This window comes from Tachypleus tridentatus, chromosome 13, assembly GCF_004210375.1.
Source record: "Tachypleus tridentatus isolate NWPU-2018 chromosome 13, ASM421037v1, whole genome shotgun sequence".
Taxonomy (NCBI): Eukaryota; Metazoa; Arthropoda; class Merostomata; order Xiphosura; family Limulidae; genus Tachypleus; species Tachypleus tridentatus.
In genome coordinates this window covers 104,780,775-104,797,704 of record NC_134837.1, presented here as the reverse complement: position 1 = coordinate 104,797,704, position 16,930 = coordinate 104,780,775, and the positions used below count along the sequence as shown (strand labels likewise).

General features: G+C 34.0%; 1 protein-coding gene across 1 annotated transcript in view; it reads right to left on the bottom strand.

Moving 5' to 3' along the window:
• Positions 1 to 16,930, bottom strand: part of LOC143236841 (uncharacterized) — a 45,324-nt gene that overhangs the window by 11,847 nt on the left and 16,547 nt on the right. The window contains exons 2-4 of the mRNA XM_076475457.1: positions 12,286 to 12,468; positions 10,644 to 10,748; positions 9,030 to 9,143 (exon numbers count right to left, since the gene is read on the bottom strand). Of these exons, the coding sequence (XP_076331572.1) occupies positions 9,030 to 9,143; positions 10,644 to 10,748; positions 12,286 to 12,468 (402 nt within the window). The remainder of the gene's footprint in view (positions 1 to 9,029; positions 9,144 to 10,643; positions 10,749 to 12,285; positions 12,469 to 16,930) is intronic.

Sequence of the window (16,930 nt, the reverse complement as noted above, 5' to 3'; positions counted from 1 at the left end):
GTTGTGGTATAATTTGAGCAGAGTTGGTCTACTGTGAAAAAATAGGTATTCAGGACTGACCTAGCAAAGACGCTTTACTTAACTCATAGATTCAATGTTAAACAGCAAAACTAAAACAATAAGCAAAAATGTCGACTGTGGTGAAATAACAACTTTATTGTATTCGAGTAATGTTTTATCGGGGTATTATAGCTTTCCTCGCCTTATATATAATTTTTAAACGTACATAAATTAACACAAAATGCACATGCTTTAATAAAAAAAATGCAACGAAGATGACGCAAACGTTACTATACAGTTCGTACAAAAGAAAATATTGTGGATACATTTTAATCAAATTATCATTATTTATCTGAGACTGTGGAGCTCCCAATGACACAAAGTTATGACTGCGGACTTCTAACGCTAAAAACCGGGTTTCGATACCCGTGATGCTCTGTGCTTAACTTCAAAACAAATAGTGTGAAATTAAAATTAAACTATTCCAAGTGAAACATGAGTACACAGTAATTTTTACCACACTCTGTATACATATTTATTTAAATTCATTTGATCGTCGCGAGTTCCTGAAATTTTTCCAAATGCATCTCTGTATACAAAAAGTTTGTTTTACACGTTGCCTTTGTACAAGTTCAGATAATTTGTCGTATAACAATCAATTAAAATTTCCCTACTGCTTTATGACGCAAGATCATTATATGCTAGCTAAATAACAATCTGCTGGTCTAATTGTATTGCAATGTTTTATGATGTGGTCCTGAGTCAATCAGCCAATTTTATGGTTGCTTAAGAAAAGGATGTTGGATAGAAACAATCCTGCAGTATTCAAGGTTGTTTACTGAATCCCCACCACCGTTCATTTCCTATTATCGTTTTACACATTTGTTTGAGAAACAAAATAACTGTTTCCCCGTTCTTCCAACTATGAACAATATTGAATAAAACATCTTAAATTGAACTAAAACACTAACTGAAGCTGCGTGCATTGTCAAAACAACTACAAATATAAATAAAAAGAAAAGCAAGAATAATTTAAATAAAATATAAATACGAATATCATAATAAGAATTAAGATATCAATACAAAAACATTATGCAATACAAAGAGTAAAATAGTAAATATATTTGTGGCTAGATGGCGCTAGTCTAAAATGACAAGAAACTAACGGTAACCTTGAAAGTGTATTGACTTCAGCACCAAGACTGCTCAGTTCACAAGCCATTTCACTCTGAAATGCAGGTGTACCAGGAGATTCGTGGTACTTAGAATTTTTCTGTTTCAAAAAAAAAAAAAAATATTCGAACGATGGCGTCACAAGTGGATCTATGTTTGAAGGGGAAATAGCATTACGTCATCTAACTAGAACCTTCCGGTTTGAGTAAAAGCGGAAATGCGGCGAGACTAGCAAGAAATGATAAGTTTTCGATAAACTCCAGTGTTACTTACTGATGTGGTAAGATAAAACACGTTTCTATCAAAATATTGAGATAGTAAAGGGAGCGTCTATAAAATTAAACCTGACATTACCAAATTTACCTTAACTGTGTAGAAAAACACGTCTCAGGTGACTGTTTTTATTTCAGTATGCTTCTAGCTGTTAATTACGTAATACTGAAAAACCAGGTTTTAGTCCTTTTCGTCTGGAACACCACAGAACATACAAGTTTAGTAACACCTTTTATTTTATCCATATCTGATACAAACGTTCTTCACGTACGCTACACGTATCAAGCAATACCGGTGCGTTAAAAAGGCAAAATCAAGGGTAATACGCCTCACTGTGGACACGTGCTCCTAAACGAATTGACTGACCCTGACCAAACAATGTTGCTTAGTAGTTCAAAACTAAATAAAATTGATTAAACATCTTACATATTGAAAAATAAACATATACAATAAACCCTAATATCGTTAATACAGTACTGCTGTAAATAGTTGGGCTCGATCAAAACTCGCACTACAGCATGATTCTGTAAGTCAGAAGTTGTGAATACAATTTTCAGCATTTGGCTTGTTTCCCATAATATCCAAAACATACAGTAATACAGAATCCTACTGCAGTGTAGAGAATAACGATGCTACTGTTGTTTCAACTTCCTGCTCTTTTCTTATTCGTACTATTTAACTTCCGGTTTATACTAATGTTGGAATAAGTGCTTAAGCCCGAATTACAGAAATATTTCATAATCCGAATATTTCTAGGATAGGTATTGATTCTTGATGTAGAATATAGCTTTCCATAGAAGCAAAATTCAAAACTACTATTATATTTAATGCACTAACTATATCAAATTCAGAAAATAGAAATCTTAACCATGTCTCTACTGTGAACTGGGCTGCTTTGAACAAAAAGTGACACAAATGCTTTGGCATTTCTGCCAATGTTCTCGACCCATCTGCTACTCCTCGTCACTTCCGATCCATTTTCTCTGTCTTACAAAAATTTTCTTCGAAAATGAACGCTACTGAAAGTCCTCAGAAATTTTGTTCATTTTTAGCAAACTTGTAAATGTATTCGGTGTTTTTAAAAGAAAAAGACAAAGTGCAAACTCTTTAAAAATAACCTGCAAAACTGTTACAATAAAACATTTAAAGCGCATTATAAGAGCTTCAAAAATAATAACTATTATGGACTGACAGTTCACCTTTAATGTCTGGCTTTCACAAAGGACAAAGCCAAATATACAATTTACTTGCCGATCAAATAATTAGTCAAATTGCACATCTAGTTAATTGACTACTTAGTATAGTTCATAGCCTTCTTATTGTTTTCACTGACATTAAATGTTTGAAAAAAAAAAGAAAAGGGTTTGAAACATGAAGAACTGACAATAGTTACGATTTATTACAATGATAAATGCCAATAAATAATTAAAAACTCGTTTGTTTATTTTTAAAGCGTAAAGACTTAATTGGTGATTTTGCAGTTCACTGCTAATAGACATCATAATCTAACTAAAACTATTACATTATCTTTTTGGATTTAGTTTAATTGATAAAATTGTCAGAATAATGAATTTGTTTCCACTTAGCAATAATTGAATAGTTACTACCAAAAATAAAAAGGATTTAAAGATAAAAACCATACGTACAGATAAGTTAATGTATAAATATATGTTTTAGATGCGGAAGTACTTGTTTACAAAAAAAAACAGGAAGTAAACTGTCGGTACATTTGAAATGTTAGAATATTATTCGGAAGTACTTCCGGTAGTGCTACCGGGAGGGAAAAAAAAAGATACGAGTACATTTACCATTATACAGACTTTGATTTAAATAATTCTTACTGAAAAAAGGTTTTCCAGCATAATGCAAAATCGTGTACATACTTTTTATTTTAGATAAGATACTGTGTATTTGTTTTTGTACAAAAAGAAAAAAAAAGATTTGTAATTTGTCAGTATATTTGTACACGAGTTTGTTCCAATGTTGCTAACGTTTCGTAGCAACTTGTCTTTACAATATTCTACCAATAAAACTATCTGGACATTTTACACGAAGCACACCTTTCAAAGGCTTAAAGCTTGTGAAAGAAAAAAGAAGAAAGTACTAAAAATATTTCTGTTAATTCTTAACTATTTATACCAGTTTAAAAATAAACCTATATTAATAGCTTATTCATGAATAAAATGTACATTATATAATATGTAGAAATGCTAATCTTGTTTGTTCATTACAAGTACCCCTATACACCGGAAACGACTGTCAGGTGTGAAGTGTTGGGATGGTAAGGTCAAGATTATGCTCTCACTATGATGTCAATGGTCTGAAAAGAACAAAGGTCCCGGATGTCTGACTGGAGTTAGGGCGGAAACCCATCGCCAAGAGCTTTGAGATGCCAGTTTCAAGTGCTAGCAGACGACGCATAAGTGAAAAATAACCGGTTTATTTTTTTTTGTATTTATATTTTGTTTAGAGAGTGTTGAGTGACATTTAACAGTAACAGTATTTTTGGAACTAATTTCTATCGTCGCCATCGTTTGTAATATCACGATTCTGCTTCAACTACAAAAGTTATAATTAAATAAAAACAAACAAACAACTAAACGAAAAAGCGACATCTCTTGTTAATTACAGAAATTAAAACAACACTTAATGTCTCCGTTTATTTTTAAGCGATGCGAAAACAAATCAAGGATCAGTAAAATTTAATTTGGGGAGACTAGCAAGTAAGGGCATCGTCTGTTCGTTTTTCTTAATTTCACCCAAAGCTACACGAGGGCTTTCTGCTCTAGCTAAAGCATCTAGTAATACTACCTACCACTAACTCTTGGGCTATTCTTTTACCAAATAATAGTGGGATTAACCGTAACATTATAATGCCCCCACGGCCGAAAGGGCAAACATGTTTGGTGTGACAGGGATTCGAGTCTGCGACATTTGGATTACTAGTCGAGCGCCATAATCACCTGGCCATGCTTGGCCATAAGTGTATTGAATACCGTTGAAAATGAATATAATTATTAATAATGTTCGAAAATCTTCGATCCAACAGAAGTCGAGATACCAACAAATTCAATAAAAATAGTCGTAAGAAACTTTGTTGAATAGAGTTAACATTACAAAACATCAGCGAAATGTTTCACATATATTAGCGTGCTTGATTTTTCAGTAATCAACGTGTGTCTGTTTTTACCTTAGTACACGCAGTATTTAGTCTTAAAACACAAAGATTCAATAAAGTTAAATACACTGTGTAAATGAAACATTATGTAATTTTACCCAGCCATATGAATATGCAACAGACCTGGTCGCATTTTATTATATTCTTGTAGCTCCGTTAATTGTACTACCCATAAACTAATAGGAAATTTCATACAGAACTGATCACTTGTTTGTTTTTATTTCATCATCAACATCTCATTGTGTCTGTACTGACCCCCTTCCTCCAACAAAAAAAACAAACTACTGAAAACACAGTATCATTAATGGATTTCAATGTTTAACTACGGGGAGCACAGATTTAGAACTTATGATTAAAGTCTTCTTATTAAATAAAATCTCTCTAAGTAGTTGAGCTTGTTTCATTTTTATATCATCACCATAACCAGCGGCAAGTCTATGGACTTACAACGTTAAAATCAGGGATTCGATTTCCCTCGGCGGACTGAGCAGATAGCCCGATGTGGCTTTGCTATAAGAAAACACACACACACACACACACAAACACACAAAAGGTGTATATCCGTAACAGCCCCTCGGTGGATCAGCTCTGAGACTAAAGGCTTATAACACTGAAAATCGTGTTTCGATACCTGCAGTGGGCACGACACTGATAGCTCCGACAAATTCAATAAATGGGCTATTTATTATGTCACCTCTGCTGTTGTGTTCGTCGTTGGAATATACTGCGTTTTCTACCTAAAAAACCTACCTTCTTTGTATTATTTTAACAATTAAAACAAAAGGAAGAAAGAAAACTAAGTTTAGCTCAGAGACATAAGAATACTGAGCAATATTAAATAAAACTGTTAATAATGCAAATCTTTACACGATATTAGTCAAACTAAGCCCAGGTATATGTTAAAGAACTAACCTAAGATCTAGTTTCCAGTAACTTTTTCACTTTAGTTCTTAAGTTTTATTAAGGTTGGCTGTTGATGTTCTATGACTTCAGAGATAATTGTTGCGTATCACGTACATCAGAGGTAAACAGGCATGAACTATTCACTCTGTTGAAATAAACACTGTTTTTTGCTAGTAGTTTTGCCTCCACGCAAGTCGGCTTCGCTTAGCTTCCCAGCGGTTAGAAGAGAAAATAAAACACGTAAAAGGAAACGAGGAGGCGGCGCCGGTCGTGAAACTGGATTTCAATGCCAGTGAGTTACTAGTGGTTCATAGACATCCTGACTTTCCTTGCGCGTGAAGGTCAAAATCAAACAACCAGTCGAACCACCATCACAGTCTTGGGTTTTACGTCAGATAGCGTGTAGCTTTCTACCAATGAGAAAGTGCGCAGAGAAACACACGAGCAGAGTACGAATTAACAACGTTCTCAAGTGTTGAAAAGCTGATAAAATTAATTCGAAACTAACAGAACGAGTTTAAGAAAAATGATGGTTATTTACTTCATCAAAATTACTTTGACTTAACATAATTTTACAGAATAAAACAGATTTACGTCAGGGATAATTCTCATTAACATCAAGTGCTTGTCCCTTCAGTTCCAGAACGAATTTCAAATTAATTCGCCTTTAATTTTACGGCGTGTGCGTGTGTTTCTTATTATTCAACAAAATAAAGGTTTGACACAATGAATTTGACGACCGAATACGAATATAAATATGATGACAAGGAACAAACACTTTGAGATAACAAAACTTATAGACGATTTCAATGGGTAATGAAGGAAACTTTATTAGATGTTTAACATAGTAATAAACACGTTTCGAGAAGGTTTTGTCACCATCAAGTATAAGACGTTATGCGTGCATTTGTTACTATGTTAAAACTGTAATAAAGTTTTCTTCATTACCCATTGAAGTCGCCTATAAACCTTATACAAGAGTTAATGATCTGTACGTGTTCACAAAGTCCCACTTCAAAAAAAGATGTGCTGATAATAAAGTAATATGAAGTGCATAGTTCAGTAATTTTTTCAACATATCGCGTCTTTTCTTTTTATAATAAATCTTTAAGATAAGTGTTGGGTCAGACTTCCAAGCCTACTTTCAGAATAGGTTAGTTTTACACACTGACTGCTATTTAAATAAGTACCGTATTACTTATAGTAGGAATGGGCCAGATGGGCAAGGGAAACTAAAGTCTCATACACTGCAATCATCATGTAAACAAAACTTTATAAGTACTTGACAAACCAACTGTAGAGTAACAAGCTACCAAAGCACTTTAGAAAGTTGGTAGAGTAAAACAAAGTCACAAAACCACGTGATTAACGTTGTTGGAAAGGCATAGCTCTCTCCTGTCTTAACTTTATGCAAAGTTAAATGCACATGACTGAATTACACTACCCTGACTAAAAGCGTTTTTCTTAGATTGCACCATATCAAAAACTACCAAGTATTCTAATGTTAACCCACCCATTCCTACCTTGTTTCCTTACGTTTTGATGCTCCTATTCGTACTTCCTAATCGTTTTATTAAGAAAAACATGCTTGTATATGCACTGGAGGACACCCCTTACGACATGCTTTCGTTTTAGATAGGTCATCTTACATAATATTTATAAGTTAAGTAGGTGTTCCGCTTGGATAAGAATGATGGCATATGTAACTACGTATATAGTATTCATATGCGACTTATGTTTACGTATGTAAATTAGTAATAAAAACGATACAATCTGACAGGTGATATCTCTTCTGCATTTTTAAATACATTTAAGTCAAATGCCTTTTAATTAGAAAACTATTGTATGTAATAATAATAATAACACTCATTCACTTTAAATTTTCATTTCTTTTAAATGATTTGGAGACACTTCAAACCATACTATCCAATTTTTTGTTTTTTTTCTGTTTAATTACGCACCTTCCATTACAAAGATACCGACATTACATCCCACACGAGGCCAATACTTCAGACGAGTTATTCATATAAACATCCATACCTCACGGTCTAAGAAAACTTGATGTAATAGATGTATGATAAATACATGCTCTTAGAGTAACCCCCCCCCCCAGTGGCTCAGCGATATGTCTGCGGACTTACAACGCTAAAAACCGGGTTTCGATACCCGTGGTGGGCACAGTACAGATAGCCCATTGTGTAGCTTTGTGCTTAATTCAAAACAGCAACAACGACTTTTAGAGTAGGGTGTCAGCAAACAAGGAAGACGTGGCGTCGAGGAAATCATGTTTACTGAAATGGTGAATTTCTGGCCACTCTGATAATGAAATGCTATCACTAATGGCTAGTAGTAATAAAGGGTTCTTCTGAATGAAACTTCGTACAAAGAAACCTGTTTTCAAAATCGGAGTAATGTTACAATTTCTTAATAATTTAAACCCAAAACAAACTCTAAACTTTGAAGCATACTACCTCTAAACAGAATATTAATGGTATAAATTCAATTAAACCATGCTCTGCCTTCCTTTAACTGGAGGAACCGATGAGGTAGATACGAAAGCAGAATGGTGTAATTTGTAGTTAACCCTCAGGTAACTGGAAAACATTGAATGAAAAAAAAAAACTACACTAATGCTTCAAAATAACAGTTTTGGGTTTCTACAGATTGTTGTAGTTTCTGATTAGTGTCAGACAATGAAATAAGCACGCTTATAAGGGTATAAATGTTATATTTTATGTGCCACTAAGATAACAAGAGAATTGAGGGGCGAGAGGACCCTTAGGAACTTGGTCTGATAATCGATAATCATGTTGTGTAGAACAAAATCAAAGCGACTCACAGGCTATTTCTGTGTATGATTAATTATCATAAACTTCTAATTAAATCAAGCTCCCCCAACTAATACTAGGCCTAGACCTAGGCTGTTTGTTTGTATTTTGAATTTCGCGCAAAGTTACACAAGGGCTATCTGCGCTAGCCGTCCCTAATTTAAAAGTGTAAGACTAGAGGGAAGGCAGCTAGTCATCACCACCCACCGCCAACTCTTGGGCTACTCTTTTGCCAACAAATTGTAGGATTGACTGTCACATTATAACGTACCCACGGCTAAAAGAGCGAGCATGTTTGGTGCAACGGGGATTCGAACCCGTGACCCTCGGATTACGAGTCGAACGCCTTAACCCACCTGGCCATGTCATGCCCGACATAGGCTGTCTGCATCTACAGTTTAATCTCTATAAACTTCAAGGTATCGATAAACTGCATGTTGCCATGATAAAAGGTTTAAACTTTTTGTCCACTGATATTATTACAAAGCATAAACAAACATTTTAGGTTTAGTTCAAATGCATTTATTGATATATTATATACCTACAATTCACCACATACAATCTTAAAAGTTTAACATGTTGTAATACTTAAAAACTATACCGAAATGACATGACACTGAAAAAAATCAAAGTAACAAAAATTAACAAATTCAAAACATGAATTGCTAACTTACTTTCTGAATATGAATTCCTGAGTTGAGTCTGATAAGGTTGAATCGTCATCTGGTTGACAAGTTGATAGTGCTGTATATTTTTGGTTGATGGTGACTCTGATGTTCTTGGAGTCACTATATTTTGTGTAAAAATATTTTATTTAAAAAAATGCTTCCTCTAAAAATATTAGAATATCTTGTACTTCAAATCACACTAAACATATAATTAATTAGAAAAAAAGTAAAAATCACAGTAATAAAACAGATGAATTTAAAGCAAATTTAAGTCACTAGATGTTGCTGCATGAAGTTACATATAAGGCACCTTTAGTTACATATTAAGTTGACGTCTGTAAATGGAGATAAACAGCAGGAAAGACCGAAATGGATAGTAGACTAGTCCCAACCAACAGTCGATTGGTAGAATACATTAAATTTAATGTTACTATTCAAAAAATTCCCCACATTTCTAACCGTATGAATCTGAGTATTTTACTTTCCTTGTTACTTTAGTAACATTTTAAAGGTGGTGGGTAATTATTTTTCGTATTATTTGATTCAACTGGGTTAAATTGCGCATAGTTTTTAACGTTCAGTTTCCTACCTTCTTTACATGCGAGTGTGCTCAGAGAACATGAATAAACATTAAGAATATACAAATAATGCTTCTGGAACATCAGTCATTATCAAACAAAATGTAAAAATAAAACGTAATATCTCCTCTTCTCCGTCCACTCCAAAGGCAGTGCTATTTCAACTAAAATTTTTAAGATTCTTGATTTTGGTATTTTCAACTATTTTTAACAGGTCTCATGGATTTATGATCTGTATTTAATTTTTTTTTCTATTTATTAAAGGTGAATAACACACAAACAATTATTTAAATTGAAGAAGCTACGTGATCAACTTTCGCAACCTTTAGTAACAAGAGAATGTATATCATACTTTGCGTTATAAATTGATATTATTGTGCATGACCGAAAATCCCAATCCGCATGATGAAACTAGTTAACTCGCGAGATCAAGCGCAGTACCACTAATGACGTATGGATAAACTGGTTGATGAAGCTTTCGTGTGGTTTTTTTTTCCTATGAAAACTTTCGATTGCTTTTTGTTTATATCAAGCTTGGATTCAGTTTAGAAGAACTGGTGACCTAGTTTTGAGAAAATTTTGGACTATAAACACTGTGTGTGTGTGTGTGTGTGTGTGTGTGTTTTCTTATAGCAAAGCTACATCGAGCTATCTACTGAGCCCATCGAGGGGAATCGAACCCCTGATTTTAGCATTGTAAATCCGTGGACATACGCTGTACTAGCGGGGGGCTCTATAAACACTGAAGAAATGTCGCAACACTGTTTAGCGATAACGCACCTACAGCTAAAAGGTTGACATTATGTTACCTCCAAGCTTTTGACAGGCTAACCCTACATTACTTCCGACTACTATTTTATGGGAGTAATGAAATGTTAAAAACAGGTAAGATGAAGAAAAGGGGCAGTGTTCAGGTAAATATTACCAACTACATGAAGGTCACACTACTAAGTCGATCGGTTTTTCTTATATTTGAACAGAAAAGCTTGTCTTGAATATATATATGCAACTACGTGTTTATATATGTATATAATCAAAGTACCTTGTACAGGCTGTAACCTTGTTTTGTAGTCTTCCATGATGAAGTTACCATTACTGCTATCCACGTCTGAAACTCCACTATCCGCTGGACTTGGTGGCAAGGAATCTATCACACACAGAGGAAAGAACAATTGGAATAAGTAAACCATGGAATAATCTCTGAGCAAACAAGAGCTGAGAATGTGGCTTTAAACTGGGACTAATATATCGTATGGCTAACAACGTTTTCCAGGTTAATGTAGCAATAAACCGCAACAATCAGTAAGGATAATAAATATAAAATAATATCGAGTTCACTTTTATTGACAGAATGTATACGAATTAGTGTATTTGTTGGTAATGAAAATATCCCAACTTTTCGAACTGTGATTACTAACACATTTTCAGGGGTTCTGGTCCAGATCTTCAGGATGTACGAAAAAAGAAAAAGTAAAAAAGACGAACAATCTCTTTCCTTTCAGTGTTGAACTGAACACTAAAAATAAGACGTTAAATAAATACGTTTGCGAAGTTTCTTACTGTATTTTTTTTTCTCAGTCGTCTTTATTTTTGGCAAAACCAGGGGTCTAATTAATAAGTGATTTCAAGGGTAAGAATTGTGAAAAGTTACATGTCGGGTTATTCTGGAATCTGTGGTGCTAGAAGAACCTTCAGCAACGAGTCAGAAATACGTTCTCCAATTCGAAATATACCTTCCATAGCGTACATTAACCATCTTGGTAAATGTTGTTATTTGTTAGAAACAGCGTGAAAAAGGCACAGTGTATCACACAATGTTAGTAAAAATAAAACAAAAACTGCCTGTCAATCAGATATACGAGATGAGTATTTGAATATATTTGTTTGTGTTTTGTTTTTTTTTAATTTCGCTCAAAGCTACTCAAGGACTATCTGCGCTATTTGAAAATGTACTGCAAAGAAACACACACACTGATTCGAATTTACAATGCTTTTCGAAGAAGTCAAAGAAGCAAAATGACAAATTATAATTTTTCTCTTAATTAACAATACATCTTTCTGTATTTTTTCGTGTCTTTTTTTCTACATTTTTTTATTTCTAAAAATGATCCAGTTAGAGCAATTGATAAGTATAATCGTAATTAGGATAATTTATAAAGATTGAAAGAAACTGTAAAAGCATCAGTAATTTATCTTCGGGAAGTGTTTGTTAAATTAGAAATTTGTATAAGAAACTACATCCTATCTGGTATTGCAATTTAAATCTGTTAATGAAAGAACACAAATCACATTATGAAAAGATTTTGACAGAATTGTAAGAAAATAAAAAAGTTATAAAATATTGTCAAAGAAGTTTTATATGACGAATTGTAAGTTGAATATAGCAGTACAACTATAAATCCATGTATACCTGTCTGCCTTTAACTGCTCGTCGTACACACATAAGTAATAACGTACGACAGGAGGTAACAAAAGTAGTAACCTATACGAGATATCTTTGTTTTAAAGTGTAGAAAAACAAATTGAGCTATTTTATATACAAGACTTCAATTTATGATGAATAGCATTTGGCAGGAAAGAGATATGAAATGAAACTGTGTTTTTGAAGTGTCTCTATTTATACATAGAAGTTGCTACTTTTCTTACACACTCTACTCGATACCGTTACTGGATTCGCTACTCACTTGTGTTGCTACTACAAGAGACGAGACACTGTTGATTGTAGTAAGAGTAGAATGGAAGCTGTCGATGGTCTTGATGAAGTTCCTTTTGGAGCAGATTGTTCGTCTCCACTCCTGGACTGGGTGGCTGAGATCTTTCTGGAGATAACTCCGGATTTGACTGCAGCTTCATCTGGCTATTGTTCACTGTAGAAAATAAATTTTAGTAGTAGTTTGCCATTGGATAACAGCATACATGTAAAAGTAATTAGTGTATTAATTAAAATATTAACTACCATCATAAGCGCCAGAAAAAGTCCTTGTTTTGTATGTGGCACCTTGTGAACTTCTGGACACTTTAAATCAGGATTGTACATAAAGACACCTATATTTGATCAAGTTTATTGCTATAATACTGATGGGGCATTCCACATAAGAGATTTACACAGTTTCTGCTGATGTCACAATATTGATAGACGCCACTTCCGTCACACGTATTGGTAGATATAAATTTTCAATATGGCGAACACATGCAAACCATCGAAGAAAGTACCAATTTAATAATCTTCTTTAAGACTGCAGAGATGCATTATGTTTTAAAGATATAATTATTGTTTGTTTTTCTTATTTCGCGCTAAGCTACTCAAGGGCTATCTGTGCTAGCCGTCCCTAATTTAGCAGTATAAGACTAGAGGGAAAGCACCTAGTCATCACGACCCACCGCCAACTTTTGGGCTACTCTTTTAGCAACGAACAGTGGGATTGACCGTCACATTATAACGTACCCACGGCTGAAAGGGTGAGCATGTTTAGTGCAACGGGGATTCGAACCCGCGACCCTCGGATGACGAGTCGAACGCCTTAATTCACTTGTTCATGCCGGGCCTTGTTAATTATTAAAAGCAGTACTTGTCCGACATTGAGGATGGTTCACTGGTTTTGGAAAGAACGATCCTTACTACTATCAAGCCTCAGACGCAAATATAAGTCCTCGTACTTTAAAAGGAATATGTCTACTATGTGTTAACTTGTTCCTATACATTCAGATTTATCTCGTTTTGCTTCGTACGGTTTCACGTTCATTACTGTTAAACAGTTGTTCTGGATGAGCAGAGAAATGACAAGATATTGGTTTCCACAGTAAAGCCTTCATATAATTATAATAATTAATGAGGGAAAAAATTGCAGAATATTTTTTTGTTTCTCGTTGCTATACATATCTGTATCAGAAGCTTATTAAAATAGCACTTTATTGCCAAGTTTGAGTAATTCATCACCGTTTTTGTATATCCACCATTACCTGAACGGAAGAGCAGAAGTTCACATACTTATCAATAAACAAACAGAGCCGAGCACAAAAAAGCTGTGATCATTTTGGATCTGAGAAAAAAAAATCGCTCTCCGCATATTTGGTAAGTGGGTGCATTACAAGAAAAGATGATCAAATTCCACTGTTCGATTAGAGTTGCTGAAGAGTTATGCGAGTAGTGTTGCCTAGTTACCTTTCTTCAAGTTGATCATTTCCAAATTAGGAACAACTAAAACAGCACGAAAATTATCAATAAATAGAGCAAATATAATCAATTTTGCGGATTTTCTTTCTTTTTCATGCACAGCTTGTTTGTAATTAAGCACAAAGCTACAAAGAGAGGTATACGTGATCTGACCATCACGGGTATCGAAACCCAGTTTTTAGCAGTGCGAATCTACAAACATATCGCTGTGCCACTGGAGGGCTTCATGCATAGCGTTCAAAACAGGAAAAAAAACAAATGTATTTTTTTTATTTTGATCTCGGAAATATAAATTAGTACTTGGAAAATTTATTTTTAAAGGGGCAGATGGGAAAATAGTTTTTAAAGAATTCCTTTTAGTTAAATTTATTTTTTATTTAAATAAACACTTAATCATTCACTAAGTTCAAACCTAACTTAACCTAACCACACCTAGTCTAACATGAATAATAAAATAAATTTGAAACGATTTTGGACAAATCTAAAGTGAAAAAAATCCATCAATGAATGTAGTTAAGACACGTAACAAGTGGCCCCCCGCTAGTACAGCGGTTAATTCTAGGATTTATAACGCTAAAATCAGGGGTTCGATTCCCCTCGGTGGGCTCAGCAGATATCCTGATGTGGCTTTGCGATACGAAAAACATAAACATACACGTAACAAGCGACGTCGTGGAACCAATCGTAAGATGATTGAATCGTATCTCTCTACAAGTTCGTTTAGCGTCGTAAGCAAAAAAATTATTGTCACTATATATACATTCTGTTGTCTTGGTGTTTTGAAATTATTTTAAATAAATAGGTATGTATGCAATACTAAAATCACTTACTTTGTTTAGTAAGCAAGATAAAACAAAATTTGTTAGGAATATTTATTTTCAGGTTATCAAATTTTAAAAATTTATATTTCTGAAATCAGCACGAGAACAAGATTCAAAAGTTGTTGTTGTTTTATATTTAAACGCTGTGCATGAAACAGAAAAGACCGAATTTTCCTAAAATTTGTGCAGTCATCTCCTTGTTTCAACATCAAAAACAATTAACAATATATATCCCTTGAAACACATTGAAATACACACTGTTTGTTTATATATACTAGTCTAACAATAGCGTTTGAATTTTATCTAGTAGATGAGATATTCGCATTGCATTTGGGAGCTATTGCCACAGTCAATATTCGCTATGGCTTTAAAGGTGACGACTGGAAGTTACAATAAATATTTGACAAAAAAAAATCTTAATACTTATATATACACACATAAACACAAGATAAATAAAAATTTGGGAATTCAAAACATGTTAATCTACAGCTGAAGCTTAATATTTCACATCTCGAAATAATGCGATCAAATAGCTAACAGTTACAGCAAATCATCAGGCCTGTATCAGCTTGTTAATAGCTAATTTTTTTTATCATTACAGCAAGTAATCCTTTACCCAAAGTCGATTACAAAACCAGCAAACAACAAAAATGTAATTTTAAAAACCTGCAAATAGCGATCGTAAAAAAGCATGTAAACAAAGCTGGAAATGCAGTATATATTATTTACTCAAACTACAAATCCCTATTTTACTTCACCAAATGTAATTCTTGGTAACAGCATGGAGCCAGAATAGAGGTTTGTAGTTTAAATAAATGATGTCTATATTGTTTGCTTAGTTTTCACAATCCCTATTTGTGGGTTTTTAAATCCCCCCCCCCTTTTGTTTTTTTATCTTGGAATATAATACTGGCCTGACACATTAAGCAAGTTCTGTTCAACATGAACGTTATTAATATTATGACATAGAATTTTGTTCTTTTCAAAGAACCTTTCTTAAGAACCACTTCACTTTAATTTTATAACACTCTTGAGATTTACGGATTATCGTTTTTATTATTATTTATTTTTCAAGCTTCTTTCGTCATATTATTTACAAGCAGACCCAAGTACTTGCCTGCTGTTCTTGACCCACATACAGGTCGTTCAACAGTCTGACAAAAGTGGGGGAAAACAGAATGGTCTAATGCGCAGTTTAAGAGAGTTATAAAAGTATACGTCATGAGTTCTCTGTACGCTGTCAAGGCTATTACCAAATTTCCAGACAGATATGTTGGAGTTATTTTACTTCATTTTATAATATCTATATATAACTGGTTTTAAACTTCTAATCTCAGTCTTCACCCCATCATACTAAAAGCAAGTTTACTAGATGTAATTACCAAACAACTCTGCTGTATACTAACACTTACTAGATATGTCTACAAATCTTTCGTTTTATGACTCCAACACACATGTCACAAGATTATATAGGTACCGTGGATGCGTTATGAGAGTGATGGATGGCCAATTACCATATTGAAGTAGAGAAGTCTACGAGTTGGCGGTGGTTGGTGTTAACTGTTTTTATTCTACTTTATTACTTCAAAACTAGAGACGTCTAGGACAGATTTCCCTTCAGTAGAAGTTAAACAGAGAACAATAATATACCGTAATTTCATTTAAATTACAAAGATTGGTCAAACAGGAAAGGTGGGGGCGGGTATAATATTAAAGGTACCATACACTGCATGTCCGCGTTTAGAAATTGTTGAATTTGAAGCCTATAAATATCATATTTTCTGGGAGGTCCTCTGATCGTTAATAGTTTATTTACTGGTTTGGTTTGTTTTGAATTTCGCGCAAAGCTACTCGTAAAGCCATTTGCTCTAGTCGTCCCTAATTTAGCAGTGTAAGACTAAAGGGAAGGCAGCTAGTCATCACAACCCACCGCCAACTCTTGGGCTACTCTTTTCCCAACGAATAGTGGGATTGACAGTCACATAATAACGCCCCTATGGCTGAAAGGGCGAGCAGGTTTGTTGTGACAGGGATTCGAACCAACGACCTTCGGATTACGAGTCAAGTACCTTAACCACCTGGCTATGCCAGGCATGTTTATTTACTGCAACACGTTGTTGAGGGTTTATGTGTGTAAATGCTTTGTGGATGATGCTTGTATTGGTCATTTTCATCAGGCAACGAAGGGATTTTGTTCTCCGACATTATGTAATATTACTTAAGTTTTAAACAGTTTATTTCCACCTCTGCTATACAAAAAAAAAAAAAGTTTTATAACTTCAAACCTGTATTTAAGTTTTCTAAATAATATTCTTTTAGTTTTTTTAATTTTAT